The 24,957-nt window shown below is 47.9% G+C and overlaps 1 protein-coding gene across 3 annotated transcripts in view; it reads left to right on the top strand.

Annotated features, from left to right (window-relative positions):
* The first annotated feature begins 7,210 nt into the window (after positions 1-7,210).
* Positions 7,211-24,957, top strand: part of PPP2R5D (protein phosphatase 2 regulatory subunit B'delta) — a 501,712-nt gene continuing 483,965 nt past the window's right edge. For 2 of the 3 annotated variants that reach the window (XM_069236432.1, XM_069236434.1), the window contains exons 1-2: positions 7,211-7,317; positions 24,570-24,647. In XM_069236432.1, the coding sequence (XP_069092533.1) occupies positions 7,291-7,317; positions 24,570-24,647 (105 nt within the window). In that variant the 5' untranslated portion in view covers positions 7,211-7,290. The remainder of the gene's footprint in view (positions 7,318-24,569; positions 24,648-24,957) is intronic. The other variant, XM_069236433.1, reaches the window with a different exon arrangement.

Below are 24,957 nucleotides of genomic sequence, written 5' to 3'. Positions count from 1 at the left end.
CATGTACTTCCTTACATGGGACAATTCATCCTGCAATATATCCTTGGAAATGTAGTTCTTCTTTTGCTCTGGAACAGGAAAGGAATCTTCACTACGGGAAGAAACATCAGAAGGTGATAGTACTTCTCCATGAGATTTCCTGGTTCCATCTGGTTTAAGAGTGTCATTTTTGAAAGATGTTAAAAGCCTCCAAGACAATTCTTTTAATTCTCTCATCATCATCATCCTCTCTGCCCCTCCTTTAGTGGTAGAATGAAAACATATGTCAGAAATTTGAGGAAAGACAGAAGAGGGAGAGATATGTCTCTTCTTCAGTGAATGCTATCCCATCATTGCTGATACGCAACAACATTTCCAAAAAGAAACAATCAGTAATCCAAAATACTGTTTTTCACCAATATTTCCTCTTACCTACTCTCCAGTAATCTTAAATAGTGCCCGAAAAAGCATGTGTCCTCTATCAATGGAAAATTAAAGTCCACACATGCACTGAACCTCCAGCTCTCACATGCAAACCTGCAGAATTTTGTGCCACATTAGAGGTGCGAAGGAGGGACGAAACGGAGAGACCCTGCCTGCAAATGCACTGCCACTCAGTGAGGCAAGTCCAAAAGAGAACAGAGAGTTTAAGTCACCCAGCATAGATTACTAGATGTATCCTTTACTTTACTCTTTATTGCACAATTGATAAAAAATTATTGCAATCATGTCACGAGCAATATCTATTGCAAATCTTCACACAAGCAGAATGATGCCTTGAACCCAATGCCTCTCTAAAGTTCTCAGTCCCCAACTATATTCTTATATGGAGACTAAAAAACTCTTTGAGGGGAGAGGGGTTGGTGATGAAAGGAGAGACTGCCTTGTCTTCTACTCTGAGCTCGTCTATCACTTTGCCTGCTGTTTTTGAGGACTCTGTGGTTATATCACTCGAGCTGTAAGATAAAGCAAAATATTAATACTCTCTCTCACTAAGTCCTACCTTCTCTATTCCTTTTAACTAGGATTAATATTTTCTTTATAAAAGGTAACTTTTAGTGTGACCTACCCCAGTGTAGAAAGGCATTAGCCTCTCTTCTGTGTTTGCAATTAATGGTAAAAATTGCAATGAAATTTTACTTGTGCAATTTTTTGGTATGAGATTATACAAGTTCTGTTTTCATATTATTTTCCTCTTCTTCAGCACACTGGATTTGATTGAAAACGAGCAGTGTAAAAGAAAACCTGTTCTTCACAATTTTCACATGACAGAAAACAAATGTTCTTAAAATAACTGCTCTTCTCAGTTTCTTCATGACTAAAGCGAATGTTCTTGAAAATACTGCTCTTTACACTTTTCTCATGGCTAAAACGAATGTTCTAGGAATTACTGCTCTTCATCTTTTGCATATGACAGAAAACAAGTGTTCTTGAAATAACTTTTCTTCCCGCTCTGTACTGTTTTCTCTGGACTAAAATGAATGCTCTAGGCATAACTGCTCTTTACTATTTTCTCATGACTAAAACGAATGTTCAAGAAAGTAAAGGTTTCTACGGCTTGAAACCGGAACTCCTAAGAATTCATTGTCTCTCTCTCAGAATACTTGTATGACTGCAACAAGTGACTCAGGAAAACAAATGCAGGGCTTCTCCAGAAAGGCTTCTGTCTCTAAAAATCTCCTCAGTGAAGTGTGGCGCTTCAGAGGCTGCACGTGCACTTTACATCACACAGCTGTCTACAAGAACTCCTCCAGCCGCAACACTAGAGTGGCAACCTTGACTCTCAGTGGCCGCCATTTTCAGAGCCCTCCACTTCCAGGAAACTCTCCATAACGAAGTCTGCAGATTACGCGGGTGCCACCAACTTCGAAGAACCCCCAAAACCTGGAGAAAGGGTTGCTGGAGAAACCGAGGATTTCTTGACAAATCACCACATAGAAAAGCGTTAGAGCGCCATAAAACGTTCAGTACATTAATATTCTCTTTTACTATTAATGGACAACATAAACCATACTGACGTGTTGAACACCTAGTGGCATACAGTCATACATACCAGTCAACATTGAGCCACTGACCGATGTATTATACCAGCTCAAGGGTGTGAGAAAGTAGCCTCTTTCTAGCCTTGTTACCCCCACTTTTGGCCTGTTTGTGAGTATATGTCAGGGTGTTTTCACTGTCTCACTGGGATCCTGCTAGCCAGGGCCCAGTGCTCATAGTGAAAACCCTATGTTGTCAGTATGTTTGTTATGTGTCAATGGGACCCTGCTAGCCAGGACCCCAGTGCTCATAAGTTTGTGGCCTATATGTGTTCCATGTGTGATGCCTAACTGTCTCACTGAGGCTCTGCTAATCAGAACCTCAGTGGTTATGCTCTCTTTACTTCCAAATTTGTCAATAACAGGCTAGTGCCTAAAATTTAAAATATTTACATTGGCATACTGGTACACCATATAATTCCCTAGTATATGGTACTGAGGTACCCAGGGTATTGGGGTTCCAGGAGATCCCTATGGGCTGCAGCATTTCTTTTGCCACCCATAAGGAGTTCTGACAATTCTTACACAGGCCTGCCATTGCAGCCTGCGTGAAATAACGTCCACGTTATTTCACAGCCATTTACCACTGCACTTAAGTAACTTATAAGTCACCTATATGTCTAACCTTCACCTGGTGAAGGTTGGGTGCAAAGTTACGTAGTGTGTGGGCACCCTGGCACTAGCCAAGGTGCCCCCACATCGCTCAGGGCAAATTCCCCAGACTTTGTGAGTGCGTGGACACCATTACACGCATGCACTACACATAGGTCACTACCTATGTGTAGCATCACAATGGTAACTCCGCACATGGCCATGTAACATGATCCCCCGGGTCTCTAGCACAGCACCCGGGTACTGCCAAACTGCCTTTCCGGGGTCTCCAAAGCAGCTGCTGCCGCCAACCCCTCAGGCAGGTTTCTGCCCTCCTGGGGTCCAGGCAGCCCTGGCCCAGGAAGGCAGAACAAAGGATTTCCTCTGAGAGAGGGTGTTACACCCTCTCCCTTTGGAAATAAGTGTGAAGGCTAGGGAGGAGTAGCCTCCACCAGCCTCTGGAAATGCTTTGATGGGCACAGATGGTGCCCATCTCTGCATAAGCCAGTCTACACCAGTTTAGGGATCCCCCAGCCCTGCTCTGGCGTGAAACTGGACAAAGGAAAGGGAAGTGACCACTCCTCTGCCCTGCACCTCCCAGGGGAGGTGCCCAGAGCTCCTCCACTGTGTCCCAGACCTCTGCCATCTTGGAAACAGAGGTGTTGGGGGCACACTGGAATGCTCCGAGTGGCCAGTGCCAGCAGGTGACGTCAGAGACCCCCTCTGATAGGCTCTTACCTTTCTTGGTAGCCAATCCTCCTTTCTTGGTAGCTAAACCTCCTTTTCTAGCTATTTAGGAGGGTCTCTCCTCTGTGGTATTCTTGAGATAACGAATGCAAGAGCTCAACAGAGTTCCTCTGCACTTCCCTCTTCGACTTCTGCCAAGGATCGACCACTGACTGCTCCAGGACGCCTGCAAAAATGCAACAAAGTAGCTAGATGACTACCAGTAACATTGTAGAGCCTAATCCTGCCGGCTTTCTCGACTGTTTCCTGGTGGTGCATGCTCTGGGGGTCACCTGCCTTCACCCTGCACTGGAAGCCAAGAAGAAATCTCCTGTGGGTTGACGGAATCTTCCCCCTGCTAACGCAGGACCAAAAGACTGCAACACTGGTACTCTGGGTCCCCTCTCATCCTGACTAGCGTGGTCCCTGGAACTCAGCAACTCTGTCCAAGTGACTCCCACAGTCCAGTGACTCTTCAGTCCAAGTTTGGTGGAGGTAAGTCCTTGCCTCCCCACGCTATACTGCATTGCTGGGTACCGCGTGTTTTGCAGCTGCTCTGGCTCCTGTGCACTCTTCCAGGATTTCCTTCGTGCACAGCCAAGCTTGGGTCCCCGACACTCCTTCCTGCAGTGCACAACCTTCTGAGTTGTCCTCCGGCGTCGTGGGACTCCCTTTTGTGACTTTGCGAGGACTCCGGTTCACTTTCCTTCCAAGTGCCTGTTCAGGTACTTTTGCGTGTGCTGCCTGCTTCTGTGAGGGCACCCTGAGTTGCTGGGCGCCCCCTCTGTCTCCTCCTCCAAGTGGCAACACCCTGGTCCCTCCTGGGCCACAGCAGCACCCAAAAACCTCTACTGCGACCCTTGCAGCTAGCAAGGCTTGTTTGCGGTCTTTCTGCGTGGGAACACCTCTGCAAGCTTCATCGCGACATGGAACATCCGTCTTCCAAAGGAGAAGTCCCTAGCTCTCTTGTTTCTTGCAGAACTCCAAGCTTCTTCCATCCGGTGGCAGCTTCCTTGCACCCTCAGCTGGCATTTCCTAGGCTCCTACCCACTCTCGACACTGTCGTGACTATTGGCCTTGGTCCCCTTGTCTTACAGATACTCAGGTCCAGAAATCCACTGTTGTTGCATTGCTGGTGGTTGTTCTTCCTGCAGAATCCCCCTATCACGACTTCTGTGCTCTCTGGGGGTAGTAGGCGCACTTTACACCTACCTTTCAGGGTCTTGGGGTGGGCTATTTTTCTAACCTTCACTGTTTTCTTACAGTCCCAGCGACCCTCTACAAGCTCACATAGGTTTGGGGTCCATTTGTGGTTCGCATTCCCCTTTTGGAGTATATGGTTTGTGTTGCCCCTGTACCTATGTGCTCCTATTGCAATCTATTGTAATTCTACACTGTTTGCATTACTTTTCTTGCTATTACTTACCTAAGTTTGGTTTGTGTACATATATCTTGTGTATATAACTTATCCTCATACTGAGGGTACTCACTGAGATACTTTTGGCATATTGTCATAAAAATAAAGTACCTTTATTTTTAGTACTTCTGTGTATTGTGTTTTCTTATGATATTGTGCGTATGACACCAGTGGTATAGTAGGAGCTTTACGTGTCTCCTAGTTCAGCCTAAGCTGCTTTGCCATAGCTACCTTCTATCAGCCTAAGCTGCTAGAAACACCTCTTCTACACTAATAAGGGGTAGCTGGACCTGGTGCAAGGTGTAAGTACCTCTGGTACCCACTACAAGCCAGGCCAGCCTCCTACAAAGAGGCACTAGGTGACAAAGAAACATCAGAAAATGTTGCTGGGTTAATTATTCGTAAAGGATTTTAGGGCTATTAAAATGTAATTTGTTCAGTCCAACGACTGATTATAAAAGTTCAGTTGGAAGAAATGCGGTGACCATTGCTCTTGTGACTGGGGCTGACAGTGTTCGTTTCTGTTACGAGCTGGTGGCTTGGTCAACAGTCTTGTTTTTTTTGTTGCATTTTTTAAGGGGTGTTCAGTTTTTAAAATACATTTAGCCAACCAAGCCATGTATTGCTGAGTCAACCCTTTGAGACTAAACAAAGGTGCATGCCGGCGCGATCTGATACCAATGGAATTGAATATATTTTTAAGGTACAACTTCTGTGAAGGTAACAGAGCAGGGCATATACAAAGGATGTGTAGGAAGTCTTCCCGGTGATGTGCGCAAAGTCTGCATCTTCTGCTATTTGAGGGTGTAAGCCATTTTGGAGCAGCATCCAATGAAGGTAGTAGATGTACCCTAAAAGCAAGGATGTTTTCTCATAAGCCAAGCACGCAAGGAAGTGATCCTTGATGCTGATCTGTTGCCCTCCAGGAGACCCTCCTCAGTCTGCTGTTCCCTAGCCCTGTACACTTAAAACCAGGGCATGAGCTGAGGGTAGACTGCATCTACCCACTTTTTTTTCCCCCACAGACCCTGCCAAGAAATTGGGTTCCATAAAAATATGCTAAACTTGTCCTAGTGTAACATTTGAGGGTGGGAGAGGCTTACCAGATTCCAGCAGGGCTCATAACAAAGAAGACATTAGGATAGCATTCTTTGGAGTATCCTGGCTGGGAGCTATGTGTAGCCTCACACCTACATACAATGGAGGGGAAACAAAGGCACAGAGCTGGTCTCTTCACAGGTACTTAAGAGAGGCACTCTTTTGACACCGCTCAGTCTCTCTTTATAAGGGCACACTGTAAGAACGTCCGATGTGTTGGTTTGTCCCTGTATTTACACAAATAATTTAGATGCCACTATTTTCTTTTATAGCGCTACTCAACCAAATGCAGGGTGTCAGGTCACTTTACATCACAGATGATTTAATGGGCACCCACAAATCTCTGTAGCAGGTGCCTTATTCCCAGAAGGTATTTTACAATGCAGACTCTGCAACCAACAAAGTATAACAGATTTACTGCCATGCGCATCCCTGATGCCAATGCGGCACAGTTGAAAAATGAATCTGTAAGTTGAGCCTTGATTTTGCAGTGGGGTTGCGTCCATTTTTGGCAAATCCAGACGTAAAACTATGTGTTAAATATTGTAATGCGGTGAAATGTACTCATGATAGAGCGGATAACGAATGTGTGCGGTCTTAAGATATGTCACTTCTTGTGATGTCACTTCCTGTGAGGTCATTGGCTGGGACGCCAGGTGTGATGTCATTTGCTGCTAGGTCAGGGGCTGTGATGCCTCCTCCTGTGACGTCACACGCCGTGATGTCACCTGCATGCTGCCTAACTCGGTTAGTCCTTCCACTTCTTTTTTTAGGACTGGTGTCCTGCCTGAAACAGCAGTACTGTGGGCCTTCAGGAGGGCGGGCAGGCATTGCCAGGGTCTGCTCGTCTGCTGGTGGTGGCGTTACCTCGAGAGTAGCGAGTGTAACGAGGCCGAAGAGGTAACTTTCCCACCGCAGTCTGTGGAATGGAGTCTTGTGGTTCTACGTCACCACACGCGGTTCTGCCGCCGACCACGGCTCGACGGGCTCCGCGAGGAACCTACGGTCCAGCGTGAGGGGGCGCGGGGCTGGAGCAGCCTCGAGCGACGGAACCTCGAGCACCTTCAAACTCAACCGTCCCTCCAACCGTCACTGACAGCACGCCCCGCCCCGCGACCAATCACTGCACTAATCGGGCCAGCTGACAGGCCCGCCGACAAATCACACACCGCTTCCGGTGCCAGCCGCCAATGAGCTGTCTTCGCCAGGCCCGGGTGGGGAGGGAGGCGGGGCTTGTTGCTAGGCAGGCTGCGGTTACTGCGCTGTGCTCTTCCCTCGCCCCCGTCCTTCAGGGGCGCGCGTGCGCGAGGGCGCGGCGTGCTGTCGGGGGCGCGCACGCAGCCGCGGCGAGGAGGGGCGCGGGTCGGGCCCAGTGCGCGTGCGCGGCCGAGCCCGAGACAGACGGAGCGTGCGCGAGACCCGGAGCGGGCGGAGGGAGCGATGCCGAACAAAACCAAGAAGGACAAGGTGGGGGTCCGGGGGGGCCGCGGGAGGGGGCGGGCCTACCCCCCTCGGGGCGCCGAACCCCCCCGCCGGAGCTGGGGGGGATCCTGACACCCCCGGCCTCTCCCCCGGGGGGTCCCCTGCCATGGCGTGGGGGGGCGGGTATCAAGGGGTTCTGCCACTGGGTCCCTGGGGGGGGGCTCTCGATGGGGGGAGCTCCGGGGGGGCATCTGCATGGCCCCTCCTCGAAAGGGGCGAGAGACCCTGAGATGTGACCCCCCCCCCCGGCCAGAGGGCAAAGCCGTGGACTCACCCCCCCCCTCCCCAGCCCCCCCATCTCTGCAGCTCCTGCAAACCCCACCAGGGGTTGGAGTTTTATTAAATGCCCACCTGTCCAGGGAACCATCACCACCCCCCCTGTCCCACCCCCCCTGTCCCACCCCCCCTGTCCCACCCCCCCTGTCCCACCACCACCCCCCCTGTCCCATCACCACCCCCCCTGTCCCATCACCACCCCCCCTGTCCCATCACCGCCCCCCCTGTCCCATCACCACCCCCCCTGTCCCATCACCACCCCCCTGTCCCATCACCACCCCCCCTGTCCCATCACCACCCCCCCTGTCCCATCACCACCCCCCCTGTCCCATCACCGCCCCCCCTGTCCCATCACCGCCCCCCCTGTCCCATCACCACCCCCCCTGTCCCATCACCACCCCCCCTGTCCCATCACCGCCCCCCCTGTCCCATCACCGCCCCCCCTGTCCCATCACCACCCCCCTGTCCCATCACCACCCCCCCTGTCCCATCACCACCCCCCCTGTCCCATCACCACCCCCCCCTGTCCCATCACCACCCCCCCCTGTCCCATCACCACCCCCCCCTGTCCCATCACCACCCCTCCCTGTCCCATCACCACCCCCCCCTGTCCCATCACCACCCCCCCCTGTCCCATCACCACCCCCCCCCTGTCCCATCACCACCCCCCCCTGTCCCATCACCACCCCCCCCTGTCCCATCACCACCCCCCCTGTCCCATCACCACCCCCCCCTGTCCCATCACCACCCCTCCTGTCCCATCACCGCCCCCCCTGTCCCATCACCACCCCTCCTGTCCCATCACCACCCCCCCCTGTCCCATCACCGCCCCCCCTGTCCCATCACCGCCCCCCCTGTCCCATCACCACCCCCCTGTCCCATCACCACCCCCCTGTCCCATCACCCCCCCCCTGTCCCATCACCGCCCCCCCCTGTCCCATCACTTCCTGCACCCCCCTGTCCCATCACTTCCTGCACCCCCCTGTCCAGGGAACCATTACCACACCTGTCCCATCACTTCCTGCACCCCCCTGTCCCATCACTTCCTGCACCCACCTGTCCCATCACTCCCTGCACCCTCCCATCACTTCCTGTGCCCACCTGTCCAGAGAACCATCACCTGTCCAGGGAACCATCACTTCCTGCGCCCCCCTGCCCCATCACTCCCTGCACCCACTTGTCCCATCACTTCCTGCGCCCACCTGTCCAGAGAACCATCACCTGTCCAGTGAACCACCACTTCTGCACCCATCTGTCCAGTGAACCACCACTTCTGCACCCATCTGTCCAGTGAACCACCACTTCTGCACCCATCTGTCCAGTGAACCACCACTTCTGCACCCATCTGTCCAGTGAACCACCACTTCTGCACCCATCTGTCCAGTGAACCACCACTTCTGCACCCATCTGTCCAGTGAACCACCACTTCCTGCACCCACCTGTCCAGAGAACCACCACTTCCTGCACCCACCTGTCCAGAGAACCACCACTTCCTGCACCCACCTGTCCAGAGAACCACCACTTCCTGCACCCACCTGTCCAGAGAACCACCACTTCCTGCACCCACCTGTCCAGAGAACCACCACTTCCTGCACCCACCTGTCCAGAGAACCACCACTTCCTGCACCCACCTGTCCAATCACTTCCTGCTCCCATCTGTCCACAGAACCACCACTTCCTGCACCCACCTGTCCAATCACTTCCTGCACCCACCTGTCCAGAGAACCATCACTTCCTGCACCTAACTGCATCAGTATCATCCTGACCCATTCATCTAACTGTACCGTTGCTTTCTTTTGTACTTTAGTATCTGAGGAAATGCCTTGTGAGATGCTAAAGCAGGTTTACTTTAAAGCACTGGTTCCCAACCTGTGGTCCAGGGACCCCTGGGGTCCTGCAAAGCCTCTTCAAGGGGGAGGGGGAGTTTGGGTCGGCCACTGCTTAGAAAATTAAATAATATTAACAGATTAGGTCCCCAGCTTTCAGTACTGACTCGGTGAGGGGTGGGGTCTCTGGATTCCAATAATGATTCAGTGGGGATCCCTGGGATCCAGTAATGATAAAAGTGGGGGTCCAGAGAAGTCAAAAGGTTGGGAACCACTGCTTTAAAGCATTCGTTTCATTTCAGAAGGTTTCACTAAAAACAGAACTCATATTATATTTGTGATCTAGTGTTGGGCTCCCACTGCAGGATCAGGAAGTCCACTCAGTCCAACTTTCTCCGCTTCAGCACATTTTATAATTCTTGGGAACATCACGTCATCTCACTCTGCCATCATTTTGAGCATCTACCAAGCATCAGACTAATGACTGGCTCATGTTTTGGATGAACTCTGCAGCATCTTGTCACTCAGAATATTTAGGCTTGGCTCTCCAAGTCATTTCCCCAAGTACCCAGTAGTCAAACTTTCATAAGTTGGTTTTGCACTCCTTAAAACAATCTGTGTGCAACAAACTGTTCTTGTGAAAAAGCTGCTGACATGGTCTGGAAGCTGATGAGAACTTGTGGTTCCGTGGCTGGAATAACCAGAGAATTTATCTTCACCCAAACGTGTACGTGGTCAGTCGTAGACTCCTCTCCAATCCATTTCCTCCATGAGAAAGTTTTGCAAATGTACTTCTGATAAGGGAAGCAGTATATTTTTTTAAAGCAGCAATCCATTAAAAAAAATAAAATCCTGGGTGTGGAGAAAGGGGGAACAACATTTTCCTGCTGTAGAAATTAAGGAAAACAGTATTCACGTGTCAATTTACTTTTTTTCTTCAAGATTTTGCATTACCAGATGACCACGTGAATATTCACCTGTGTCAAGTTGAAAATACAAACAAAAGTTTGCTAGGAACATTTCTTCCAGGTCCACTTCTGTAACTCTTGTGAATGCCCAAAAGTTGTAAATCTGCACCAGTGAAAGGTCCTTCCACTGGCGCTTTTGTGATTTTCTTTGAGTGGTATCACCGTTTTTAACATGTTGCACCTAATGGTTTTACACAGAATATCCGTTTTTGTTTTTTGAAATGATGCCATGCATTTAACACGTTTTAATAATTGGTGTCTAGAGAAAACATATTTTAATTTGACAGTTAAAATTGTGCAATATCTTAGCAAACGTCTCTCTTTGAATGGCCTGTATTTTAGTTGCCAATATTATTTGGCTTTAATTCACATGGAGAACAACTTCCGATCTTAGTCATTCTTCTCTACATATGATCAGGCAGCATTCTGGAAGCCTTGTAAATGAAGTTACATTTTGTGAACAGGCTCCTTCTCTGGAGTCGGTCTCTCGTGCAAGCTGAGCTTACTGCTCACTGTATTCCCATAGAGCGCCGGCCCTGCCAGTGAAGGCTTTGCAATAAAGACGAATGTAAGCGGTTTGCAACATCCTACATAAGTGAATACATAGCTAGCACTAGCAGCAGGCGATTGTCTTACCCCAACCATATTGCACATTGCAACCTGGCAGGGAAATTGTTTGTACTGCAAAGGTTTCAGTCTGCTTGTCCAGTGGACAAAGTAAACATGAAAACAGTGTGTCAGGGACATCGGGCGATGGGAATTCCATATCCCTGGAGATATCATGGGGACTCCTAAACAAACTTGGGTACTGTGTAGTGAGTATTGACTTAACCATGGGCTGCCTGTCTCACAAAGTTAGGATGGACAAGACACTAGAAACTCCTGCGGTCTTCTCAAGAAAGTCCTATAGGCTGACGTATCATGGAAAGTCTTGTGTACTCTGCAGCTTGAAGATTGCATTCTACTTTCTTAGTTCAAGCAATAGGTGCCCAGACCTACAGTCTTTTGTTCTTTTTGCCGAACAAACTCTGGGGTTTGGTTGTATGGGCACCATGGATTTTAAAAGAACTTCAGTACTTGTGGGGTACATAGTGTGTGCTTCCTGGCTAGTAATTTGCTGCAGTGCGTCTGTACTTTACCTCCAGAGAGCAAGTTCTGTTTCGTTTAATGCAGCAGCTGCTTGTAAGGCACAGATTGCTGATTTCCTGTGCTACCTTCTGTTGCATCATGTCCAGGTGGTTCCTTAGGGCACACACGCTGTGACTCCTGTGTGGTCCTTTGGAGAAGGAGTTGTGTGTAGGTGTGGTGCTACATCTTAATGTCAGAAAGTCCATGCTGGATCAGAGGTTGTTTAGAGTGTGATTGGCCATAGAGGATACATTTAGTCCGTCTTTTTAGCTTGACATTGGCTTCTGGTCTGCAGTCCTGCATGTGGGCGAGGCAGTCATGAGTTGATAAATGGCCTTGTTTTTGGAGACTTCCCGGTACTGTGCATCACCTGTGTATTTTTATTCTGTTTGGTGAGGGGTTCTCAGCGTGGTTCCGTGTCCAGGTTAACGATCACATGGGAGTGAACACACCCTTGAAGTATTTATCAAGTCATTGTTTTGAGGCTGCAATCTGAAAGTAGCCATTTGGCCACATCAATAGAGATAATGGCAGGAACCTATTATTATATTTTACTGTTGATTCACATCCAGGTTGATAAAACATTAGGTTTTGGTAGTAGAGTATGTTGAATGAGTCAGGAATCAGTGTTGTCTGTGATTTGTGTCCAATCAGGAATGGTAGCCGTGTAGGTGCTGCATTGAGGTTAGAATCCATTATGATATTTTTCTTGTAGACTATTGTTAATTCGTTTTTGCAGTTATATGTTTTCTTGATTGTCTCCTGTAGGAGTGGTATTTATGTGCTGGGTCACGGGTTGGTGGGGGCCTGAGACTTGTTGCATCAGTAGAGAGGGGAGCTGCTCTGTTTTAAAAGTGTTTTGAAGAAACTGCCAGTAAGACTGGTGGTGACTAATATGAGGTTTTCAGTTCTTCTCCATGGTGGTTGTTTGAGTAGGAATAGGTCCTTTTCATATATGGGTTCTAGAGGGTGGTGGTAATGTTTTTGAGGTATGTGCTTGGGAGACCAAATGTTGGTGTCTTACTTGGAATGCTGACTTAACTTCATCTGTTGTGGGTACTTGCAAGTGAGTTGACGGCTTTGGACACCTGTGAGATCTTTTGGAGGCTTCTTCAGTAGTTGACTTGTAGTTGGCAGCGTTGGTTATGTCATTTACAATTTTCTTTGTGGTGCAGGGCCAGACTCGGGAGGTCATCTTGGGGTTGACTGGGGATCCATCGTTTTTTTTGTAGATTGATTTTTCTGTTAGTAATTTCTTGTGAAACTTGGGGGTGGGCATGGGCGTTAATGGACCTCTGCTTTAGTGAAGCAGAATTGTTATATTTAATGTGGGAAGGAGCTTGAATGTTTTGTGAATTGTTGTATTCCAGGGTGACCAAGTGTGATGGGTAAATTCCTTAACTGTTGCCTGGTTTGCTTATTTTCACACTGGTGGTTGAAAGAAGTATGATAGATGACAAGTGGTCTCTTCAGTCCTGTTGGATTGGCGAGTAGAGCGAGGTGAGTGGGGGATGTGTGCGGTTGATGTGGGGGGGGAGGGGTTGGCAGTGCTTGTAGTCGGAGAGACATCCATGTGTAGATGGATATTGTTAGTGGTGGGTGGGATGTTGCTCATTCCAGTAAATCGCCTGAGGAACGAGAGCTGGTTTCTATGATGGAGAACTCTGCCCAAACAGACCTTTGTACGAAACACTGATCCAGAAGTAACCAAATCTCGTATAAAGTAACTCAGTGAGCACTCCAAGTGATAGCTCTTGTTATAAGTCATGGGGATATGACTCATGGACTATATCAGGAAACGTCGTTGGTGGATGTAGGAAAGTGCCCTCTTTCTTGGCATGGTTACTCCCATTTTCTGCACGTTGTCAGTGTGTTTGACTGTGTCCACTGGGATCCTGCAAACCAGGACCTCAGTGGTTATGCTCTTTCCCTTCTAAATTGGTAGCTGTACCTTTTTCTTCCCACTATTGGCTTACTGGTGCACCCATGTAAGTCCATAGTATATGGTACCTAGGTACCCAGAGCATTGGGGCCATTTTACATGTGTACTGGACATAGGTCACTACCTATGTCCAGCTACATAATGGTAACTCCAAACCTGGGCATGTTTGGTATCAAACATGTTGGAATCATACCCCAATGCTGTTGCAAGTATTGAAAGTATGATTCCATACATTCTGGTGGCTCCTTAGAGGACCCCCAGCATTGCTACCACCAGTCTTTGAGGGCTTTCCAGGCAGCCCAGCTGCTGCCGCCCCTCAGACAGGTTTCTGCCCTCCTGCTTGATCTTATCAAGCCCAGGAAGGCAGAACAAATGATTTCCTTTTGGAAGATGGATGTAACACTCTCTCCCTTTGGAAATAGATGTGACTGGCTTGGGAGGGGTAGCTCTGGCGTGAAACTGGACAATGCAACTGGACAATGGAAAGGGGAGTGAGCACTCCCCTTTCTATCACCACCTCAGGGTTGGTGCTCAGAGCTCCTCGAGAAGGTCCCTTGGTTCTGACATTTTGTTTCCAAGGTTGGCAGGGAACTCGGGGAGATCTGAGTGGCCATGCCAAGTAGGTGATGTCAGAGCCCTCTGCTGATGGGGATTCCTTTCAGGGCTATTTAGGGTCTCTCTCTCTTGGGTGGGTCCTCAGAATCGGCTTGCAAGATTCCAGTAGGATTCCTCTGCAACTTCCACTTTGACTGTGTGAATCTCCCCTCATCTTGAGCTGCGTGAATCCTGCATCACAGGTGGTGGTCTGGAGTAGTCCTCTCTGCCAGCTGTCCAACTTTGGTGAAGGTAAGCCCTTGCCTTCCCACGCAGGACAGTACCCCGTGCACTGCTTCTCTTGCAGATGCCAAGGCTTGTTTGCATCTCCTCCAAGGGATCTTCAGGCGACGTGTAGCTCCAGCCCCCAGCACTCCTTCCTGTGACGCTCATCTCTGCGTGGTTCTCCTGCAGCGTGCAACCCTTTCCTGTAGTGCTGCGTGGGCTCCTTCTGCAACTTCTGTGTCCCCGTCCTGTGGGACTCTGATGGGTGCTGCTTCTGCTCTTTTGGACTCTGTGACACTGAGGGTCCACTGTGACTCTCCCTCCTGGGTTTAGTACTCCTGGGCCTTGCTGGTCATTTTACATAGGAACACTTGCACTTTAGCAGTGGATAGCAGTGGTAAGGTGCCCAGAGTAACAAAAACAGCAAAAACAGAGTCCAGCACACATCAACGTGGGAAACGGAGGCAAAAAGTTAAGGGAGACCACGCCAAAGATGCCAAGTTGAACACTCCTCTTTTTATGTAAAATAAGACGACAAACAACATCAACATGCCCCCCCCCCCCCCCACCCTGGGCACAACCTGCGGTCATGAGCGACATAAACCCTGCCCCAGACACCCTCCCAGTCCCTTAGTGACCCTTGTGAATCTTAGGCAAAATCAATGTATGTATTCACTGACTGGGATCCCGATCTGGTGCACGTCTCAAGCCCCAACCTGGAGCTCAGCCGTGCACTGTGGCCTGGGCCCCAGACCTCCCCATCCTGGAAGTTTACCAGCCACATCCTCTATTTCTCATGATGGTGATCTGGATATGTCTCCCTATATACCACAACCCTCAAGTGGTAGGAATAAGTATTATTTAAGATCATAGACCTGCAATTTCTAGACCCCAATGTATTTCACAGTCCCTGTCCCCATAATGGACTAGCTAGCCATTTCAACCAATCATCTTGTGGATGCATCATCACGTTGTCTCTTGGACTGTGTCCACGGGCGAGTATGAATGCTGCGTTATGTGCGGCTCAGGTTCTACCCGCAGTGTACCATCAGAGTTGAACAAGATATGTTCCCCTGGAAGATTTGAGGAGTGTAACTCTCTTCTTCAATGCAGTCTCCCTCTGACGTTTGGCGCACCTCTCTCCTGTGCGCCTATCTTCTCCCCACTGAAGAGTTTGGTCTTTCAGTAGGGTGCCCATTGAGTCCCTCCAATCATGAGCCTCCTGAGGTGAGTCCCAAAAGGACACTTTGCCCTTGTGCTGGATTCAGAGCCGTGCAGGGAATATCAAACTGTATTTAATGTCAATTTCTCCCAGCCGTTTTTTGACACCCATAGAGTTCTTATGGAGTTCCTGAACTTTCCTGGCATAGTTTTAATAAATTTGAATCAGGGCATCTCTGTGTTGCGGGGGCCATGGACTCAGATGTTGCAGTATTATGTTTCTATCTCTACATTTGAACAATCAGACTGTGATTGCTCAAGGTGATTGTCTTGGCTGAGGCCCCAAGCCTTGGTGCGCTCGTTCACTTGTGAAAAATTTGGATAACTTGATTGGTTTGAGGGCAGTGGTGATCCAGTCCCCCAGAAATATGCCCACTGACGGCACCTCTGCTCATTCAGAAAAATAGAGAAAATTATTCCGCCGGGGCCTGCCTTCAGCATCCTGCAGAGATTGAGTTGGGTGGCTTTGCGTTTAAGTTCTGCAGCTGTGGTCTGTAGGTCCTGAACTGTAGTGTGCAGGGTGACTATTTCTTCCTCTGTGGGTGTGGCCTTCTCCACCACGTTACAGAGGTCCTGCCACAGTTGATTAGTGTTGAAAGTCATGGAATATATTCCTTGTTTCCAGCACCGCCCGGTACCCCTAATAGTGACCAGTATCTCAGCCGTGCCCTGCTCTGGTTCACTGTGCTCTAAGGTGGGGCGCCATGATCAGCCTCGGAGGCCTCCTGGGCAGGCATAGTATAGTTCACAATTTTATTGGATTGCACCCCCTTTTGGGACTTATCTTTCACCATTATTGCAGGGAAACAAACGGGGGGTCGTCACCTCTGGTTCTAGATCTCTTTTATGATCTTATTGTATAGTATACTGCCCCTTTTGCGTTCCCCTGCCATAGGCCTCACAATCACCCCTCTTTTGTAGCAAAAACAGATTACAGGGTGGTATTGGGAGGGGGGAGGGTTGGGAGTTGGTTACAATCGACTAGTCCCTCGTTAACTCCAGGCAGCTGTGGCGTCTCTCCAATCTGTGCTATGCATTGTCATTTAATTCCCCCCATTTGTGACTTTATTGCTCGTATCACGATTATCAACCGCTTTCTCTGAAGCAGTATATCTTACTTATCTGGAGGTCAGAGCAGTTCGGGTTTTCTGGTGATCCCCCCACTGGGTCTGTTGAGGGCTACTAGGGAGTGTCAGGCGCCTCTCCTCCAGTTTATGGCCTGCACTCAGAGTAGGTCTTGGGGTTGCTCTTCATCTACTGCGCATTCCGCTAGGCAGTCCCGCTCCACCGAAGCACCCTCTGCTCAAGAACCTCATCGCAGCGAGGATGCGTGCTGAGCACCGGCCAGCTAACCCGATTGCAGCGTGCTGGCTTTTCTTATTAGTGCCTGCCGGGACTCAAGTGAGATTCAGGGACTCTTCCCTGCTTCTGTACATCCAGTCCGATGCTCGGTTCAGGTCTGTGGTCTGTGACCCACAGAAACGCGTTCTGCCAGGCAGGCCGACTCTTCTAGAAATGTTTCCCCCCCCACTGCCCAGCCCATTGTAGTTTTAGACTCTGGGGCCCTCCCCTGCCCTCCTTAAGTCCAGTTCAGGGCACGTTGCAGGCCTTGGGTCCGCGATTCACAGAGATGTGCGTTCTACCAGGCTGGTGCGCTCCGCTGACGTTTTCTCTGCACAGCTCCCTCACAGGTATTGAGGTTGCGGTTGTTTGGCGGTCGTCAGCCAGTGTCCGCTGCTCCTTTCACTCCTTCTTGGCAGACGATGCGCCGTCATCCCCGGGTGCCTCTGGCGGGTTCTTTGGCACCTCGGGCACAGCTGCAGCTGTTCCCCTAGGGCTATACTTGTCGGTTTTGCTTGGTCCCTGACCACATCCCAATTTAAACAAGCATTTCCAATGCAACAGGTCTCGCGTTTGCTCATGTTAGAGCTGATCGTGTTTTAAACTCCTAACCTGACTTTTCACCTATCGGGCAAAAGTGCATTTATGTACATAACCCGAAAAAGTGAAATTAACTATGTAAAGCGTTCGACTTCTGCCAAGCGAGATCGTGCTCGTAAATTAGAGAAAAAGAAGTCCATGAGCCCGATGGAAAACAGCGAGCCTCGCATGTTTTCTGTACTTGGTCGCTGCGCTCGAGGAGGGCTAGCTACCGGAAAAGGCATGACCTATGCGTGCCTTCGACTAATGAAAGCAAGCAGATTTTATTAGGCAAGCCCACGAACCAATAAAAAACACTGACGTGATGTTGACAGGGCTCCGAGCCCTTCTCTAAACACTAAAGCGTCTCGCTGCGATACGCATGCGCGAGCGCATGCAACGCAGGCTCGACCATAAAAAGGACACTCCACATCATTGAGGCTAACTCCATGTAATTGGGGCAATTAGGTGCTTCTTGTATGGTAAGAAATAGCAGGAATGTTATGCCCAGACTGGTGAGCTTCCCAGAAACACGTCTAGGCTCCCATCTTGTCAGGCCACGTTTCCCGGGTAACTGTGCTCTTGTGAAGTTGGTTGGTGAAATTCGTAATATAGATCTCCAAAAGATTTCATGGAGCCATTTTGGAACTGTTTATTTTGAAAAAGCCCAAATATGACCAAAGTTGCCGTTTAAATATGGCCTCTCCCATTATTAAACATGCGTTGTGCCTTAGAGGAGCCCCGCCGTAGTGTATCTGCATAGTTGGTTTCTGTGAGCAGGACTCAAATACGGGTTGTCTTGTGGAAATCCCTTGCAATAGAAACATTTATGCCAGTAGATTGGTAGGTAAATGTAAACATAATTCATTGTACAGTGCTAAATTTATAGAAGTTCGTTCTTGTTACGCTGATGGCAGGACCAATGGCACGCCCTCCTTTGTTAAGTAACAAGATTCTTGATGGTCTTGGTCCCAGACATAAGCTTCACCACATGAGGGTTCCAGTTCAGTTTATTATTTGTACATCCAGATTTGAGTTGCCAGGGGCATGTTTGATTATATTGAGATCAAAGGTTCAAGTAAAGGAAGGTTTTAGACAACCAGAAGAATGCTAGTTTTAGATATTTATTTTTTTGCTTTTCATTTTATTGTCTTCAGTCCATAGAGGTGACGCTGTAAGCCTATAGATAATAGAATCGTGTCGCCCATGTAAGCTAAAAGAGACTCCTAGGCTTTCCCAATTTAAGTAACAATAGATGGTCCAAATAATCTGGAAAATTCGCCATAAATAAAGAAATCGAGAGCGGTGCCTAGATATGCCCTTGTTTCATACCCAGGGCAGTAAACAGTATTTTGGTGGAAAGGCCCTGTCATGTGATAGCCTAACTTGCAATCGGTTGTCTGAATGTGATGCAATTAAAAAGTGCAATGAACTACATTCTGTGTCCCAAGTTTTATTTTGCACCAGAGAGGATTTCTGTCCACTTTGTCAAATTTATCAACAAATCAGACGAAGAGCTTGTTACTAGGATTAGTCAAAGAGAGTGTAGCAATCAGGTTTAGTGCCATAATATTATCTAGAGTCGAGCAACTGGCCCGAAAACCAGTATGTGAAAACTTGAGCATGTCAGTTTCCCGGACACTCAGCCAGATGATTTCTTAGGTGAGCCTGTTCTCTAATAGTCAGCGCGTGTTGGGCATGGGGTCTGTGCAATCATGTGTCATGATAGCGGTTGTGAATGTTAGTATGTGGGTGATACTCATATTTGGTAGGTGTGTAGGCCTCTTGATTCAAGCAGAACTTGTAATAAGGTGGATTTTAAGCATCAGCTTCCTGCCTGCCCAGATAAAGTCTTTGATGCACTTGTGCATGTTTTTAGTATGCAATTAGAAATGGGGATGGATAATATCGCGAGCAAATAATTGTATCTGGGCAAATAATTGTATCTGGGCAAATAAATAGTCTGGGTTCATACCTATCAAATATCCGTTGATCAGAACCCTCGGGTATTTCAGTATGGAGGACCACCAGGTGCATTCCTAATCTGCTACCACCACTGTTGTTTCTGGTGGAATTCCACTCATTCCCAAGATAACCTTATATTGTGAAAAAGGCAGGAAGGTTTTAATCAAGGAGAGCAAGGTTGGTAGCGAAGCTCTGGGCTCCCTTAATGTGAGGGTGTCATCTGCATACAGCAGGGCCTTGCAAACGACAGCCTTTTTTATAATCTGTGATGGAATTGGTTTGCCCAGTGGCAGCTGCAAGGGGTTCCTGTGGCAATAATAATAGGAGGAGGCAAAGCGGGAATCCCCGTCTCCTGCACCTGCGAGCAAGGAATGTTTGAGGGAACAACCCACAATCGATTTGGGCTGAGGGTTCATCGCATAGTCATTTCGCTTTGTCCATAAAATTGGGGCCTGTGGTGGACCTTTCTAAGGTCCTAGGAAATATCCCCGTTCGTTGCAGTTGAAGATTTTGTTCTGCATCTAATGAACTGCTACTTTTTGAAAAAAAATTTTTTTACCTGATATATTGTATTGGTTACTAATCTCAAGTGTATTATAAGGTTGCCAGATCCCACTTGAGAGTCATTTATGAGACCAAGGATGACTTTTTTTAGATGGTTTGCCAACACCCCTGCCAAAATGTTTGTTGGCGTCAATTAAACATATCTGTCCATAGCCAGTTTAATGGAAGGGTCTTTACCTGGCTTGTGTATAAGGGTTGTTATCATGTTACTGAATGTACTACAAAGTCTGTGTTTTGTGGCTCTGTAAACACGCCCTAAAGTACAGGTTCCATAGAGGCTTCAAGTGTAGAATTCAGCTGGCAGGCCATCTTTTCAGAGCCTTTATTATATAGTAAGTCAGCTATGACTTCACATCTATAGTAATTTCTTCCTCCACTTGGTTTCTCACTTCGCCAGATAATCTGGACAGTAGTATTCCTGACAAACGTTTTTTTTTTTTTTTTCGGCGGAGCTGTGTCTTCATGATCATAGCTACGGGTGGCCAAAATAGTTTGAAAATATTTTGGTATTTTCTGCAGATTGTCTTAGATTTTGAGACGCCTCAAAAGTGGTGGGGATGCTGCTTGACATAGCCTGAGTTTAAGTTGAGCTGTTGGCATACAACACGCCTTTTTTATTCTCTTCTAAATGACGCCACCGCAGACTATGTAAATAGAGCATTTTTTTCTGCTCCGGTGTTCTCAGTAGTTCTGGTGGGAAGTCATGAAAGTTGAGGGCTCTGATCTGTATTGAATTTGCTTTTTGCTAAGGCCCACTCTCATCTCTTGTAACCTTATACAGTTGGATTTCCTTTAGCCCGGTGGGTTTAGGCTGGCATCACACAATCTCTGTTTCATGCTAATTATACAGCCACAGATATTCCTTTAAAGAGGCTTGGCTTTTTGTGTGTGGATACACTCATTATCTGTCTTCTGGGTGATGGGATTATGTGGTATAACTCTGATACTAACGACACCGGGGAGTGATGCGCCGTCCCTCCTAGAGTGAAGAAGCCTCCTGCAACACTAAACTGAATTTGAAGTAAAGAACCAGTCAATCCTAGAAGAAGTGCTGTGTACACAGGATACAGAGGTGAACTCTTTCTATCCCGGAAGGGTCGGTCTCCTGACCATGGTACTCCAACATCGCAGTGCCCTGTCATTGATAGTATTAATTTTATCGTTGGGACCAGATTGATCCCTTAATGGATGTATTGTGTGATTTTAGCCCCCTCCGATGACTACCTTTGTGGAACTAAACTTTTAAGGACCCAAGAGGTTGATGACTGGAAGTCAGCTTTGCTGGTCTTATTAGAGTAAAAGACTTTAAAGTGAGCTGTGAGCTTAGTGGGTCAATCTTGACAAATGCACCTCATCATCTGGACTCTCCAGAACTTTTGAATTGTACATTCTGGTGTTTTTTTCTGAACAGAAATCCAAATAATTAGACAAAATAATCGGTTACTGAATGCTAAGAAAGCAACATAGCATATGGTAAGAAACACAAGCAATCTAAACTCTGAAGATCAATCACTCTGCTCGTCTCTTCAGAAAGCAAGAACACTTTCCTGAGGAGACGAGTACGCTGTTCATTATGGCCATTGATAGTGATAGGAACGTCTCATGCATTGCTTATGCATACATTTAAAACTAGGTATTGAGGTTAATCCAAAGTGAAATGCCTCATTTTAGAATTATGGAAGCGGAGTAGAACCGTGTGTCCCCAGGGCACTGTGAGTGGTGCTGATGTACTGAACAAATCAGGTCCTTAATCCATTGATGTGGGTCACACTTGTGTATTTACTGTTTATTCTTGTGCTGAATAATATCTACTACTAGCTGGGCTTTTGGGATCGGAGAGGTTTTCTTACACTTCCAGAGGTGATCGAATTTGTCCCTGTCTCTAAGGTAGTGTCTTCCCAACTTTTATCGGTTGCCTTCTCCTTGTGACTCCAAAGTGTTAGTTTCAGAAGGCCTTCTACAAGGGGAGGGTTTGTCTCTATGGTAATGCTGTGTGCTTATCAGCTGTCCCAGGCTAATGTCTCCAGTAATTCCAGGAACATTTCTAATTGTTCTGGTTCATGAAATTCCAAATTTCTACTGTGCGTGGTAATTAACATCCATGCCGGTTCCAATAGGACTTACACAACATCCCAAATTAAACTAAGGGCGTGCACAGCTAGAAAGTTCACGTTAATCTCTTGGGAAAACTATGCTGCGACACAGATCTGGCGTTTTCTGTAAATAATTCGGCCATTCTGATTCCTGCTGCTCGTATCACTTGTCAGGCTTGTTGGTGACACAGGAAGCAAACTATTTATTGTCTTGATGTAGTAGATTTTGTTGCATAGTCTGTGTGCTTAGTGACCTTCTAAGGGAGAATCAAACGGCTGCTTACTGATTTCTGATGTAAATTGATAAGAAAGTGAACTTTTGTTTCTGATTCCGTTCCTTCCAGGCTACCATAGAACCGGACAGTTTTTCGGTGACTCGGTCCTTGTAATCAGGGCTTTCTTCTGCAGGGGTCGTAGCTCCTGTGCCAAGCGAGGGTAGTCCATCTGATGATCTGTTTGTCGAGTCTAATCAGAATTGATAAGAGGCCAGGTTGGTTCTCAGTAATTCAGACTTTGTTGTAGTTTCCATTGTGTCTTTTCAGACTGATCTATGGTTGTCTCTCATGAGAGTTTCCAAAGTGATGTCAATTTGGCAGGTGATGTTTTCGGCTTCTCTGAGACTATCTCAGAAATAAGGAACTGACTGACAGCCTGGTGTAGGTTTTGACCTTTGAGATGTTTGACAGTATTGTGTTGCAGCCATTGTGGGCCTTTCATGTGGGCTTGGGTCTCTTTTCAGTACTGGGATTTGCGTTTTTGTAGTCTTTAGTGTTGTTAATGTACATTAGTTATTTTATTTTGAGGTGCTCAGTTTGACTTAGATTTGTGTTTCCTGGTGAATGTTGTTCCGCCAATCACTGTTCTTGGCAGAAAGGGCTTGACAAGGCTAATGTTCCTTAAGATCGTGACACTGACCTAGAATACATTCGCTATGCTAGGAGATACCACTAGTTCTTGTTAATTTAATTAGTGCATAAATTCAAGGTTGATTGTTTAATTCAATTCAGCGAGTTCCAGGGTGTATAGAAAAGTCACATAAGTGTTCTTTCCTGGTCTTGTATTTGTACAACTGTGGCCCATCGGTAGCTGCATTGGGTTGCAAAGATTATTCACTGGTGCCACTGTGCACTAACAGAAGCCCAGTCCTTGGCTGTACTCCCCGTTAAGGAATTGGCCCTGCTGGCTGATCATACCCATGTAACACTGAGTGGCAGTCTCCATTTTATGAAGAGATTAGCTCACTTCCTGCAGCCAGTCCATCTGGGGAAGTGCAGGTCTCCCATGTTCCTGTTCAGCTGTCCAGTTATGATCCAGTTCGGCGCTGCTTCAGTGCATCACGTTCTCCCTCCTGGTTGGCCCGGTGGGGTAGTCTCTCCCAGTGCTGTAGATTCCTCTACTAGCAGGTGAGTTGCACCTCGTTCTCTCTTATGAGCCAGGCAAGGTAGTTTCTCCTAGTGGTATAGCTTCCTCTACTAGCAGGTGAGTTTTCGCTTACTCCCTCTTGTTCACCCAAGTGGGGTAGTTTCTGCCAGTGGCATAACTTCCTGTACTAGCAGACGAGTTGCATCACATTCTTCCTCCTGAGCAAGGTGGGATAGTTTCTCCCAGCCGCATAGCATCCTCTACTAGCAAGCGAGTTGTTATGTTCCCCCTTCTGTTTGGCCAGGTGGAGTAGCCCCTCCCAGTGGCACAGCTTCCTCTACTAGCGGGCAAGTTGTGTTACGTTCCCCCTTCTGTTTGGCCAGGTGGAGTAGCCCCTCCCAGTGGCACAGCTTCCTCTACTAGTGGGCAAGTTGTGTTACGTTCCCCCTCCTGTTTGGCCAGGTGGAGTAGTCCCTCCCAGTGGCAAAGCTTCCTCTACTAGCGGGCGAGTTGCGTTATGTTCCCCCTCCTGTTTGGCTGGGTGGGGTAGTGTCTCCCAGTGGCACAGCTTCCTGTACTGGCAGGTGAGTTGTCCGGTTCTCTCACCTGAGCCAGATGGGGTACCAGTGGCACAGCTTCCTGTACTAGCTTCCTGTACAAGCCCGCTTTGCTGACTCTCGCCCCTCTGGTCGTCCATGGTCTGCTTCCGGCCTGGTTGCATATTCCTGTCTCCCCTGTACTGCATTTTGCATTATGTTTAAGCTGGTATGAGGCGCATGCGCCCCCCACAGCGTTTCATGATTCTGAGTTGAAAGAAAAATCTGGAAAACCACAAGGGGCACTTTGGGACTAGAGGGCAGCAGCTGGAGCTGGAGCTGGTCGTCTTGATTCTGTCCAGGCCCCGCCTCCATAGCACATGTGATTTGATGTGCGTGTCACTATAGTGAAGAATCATCTAGAAATTATTGCCCTAAATTCATTCACGTTTCAACCTTCCTTTTGATGTTTGTAACTCTGAGATATGTTGAAATTATGTTGTCTTGTTTTAAATATAATCATTTTATTTGGACAAATTATTTTATCTGTAATGGGTGATTAATATATGATAATTGAGCAGTGAAGGGATAATGATCAGAATAATCATCTGTTACAGGAGCCCCCCAAAACCGTGAAAAGCAGCCCCAAGAACAGCAGCAGTGGAAAGGATGGTGCCGTGGAAGCTTCCGAAGAGGTGAGAGCTAACCTTTATTCCAAGCATCGAGTTAGGTGCTTCCAAGGGGCAATGACTGATCCCTGCATGTCTAAATTCTATAATAAAATCATGCATGTAATGTGCAGGTCAGCTGAAAGTTTACTCTCTGCTTCTGACTGCCTTTAAAGGATCTTTTCCCTGGTGTCCTATTCGTCGCCCAGACCAGGAAGTAGATACTCAGCTGTTAGTTTTAGCAGACACCTCTGGGAGGATCCTTCAGGCGCCTTTTGGACCTGACTGTTGTGGCACGTTCATCCCCTGACTTTTTGCCTCCTTCCTCCTATTTTGT

Source organism: Pleurodeles waltl, chromosome 5, assembly GCF_031143425.1.
Source record: "Pleurodeles waltl isolate 20211129_DDA chromosome 5, aPleWal1.hap1.20221129, whole genome shotgun sequence".
In the NCBI taxonomy this organism is placed as follows: domain Eukaryota; kingdom Metazoa; phylum Chordata; class Amphibia; order Caudata; family Salamandridae; genus Pleurodeles; species Pleurodeles waltl.
The sequence above is the reverse complement of the archived record's forward strand: the minus strand, read 5'-3'. Positions and strand labels throughout refer to the sequence as shown.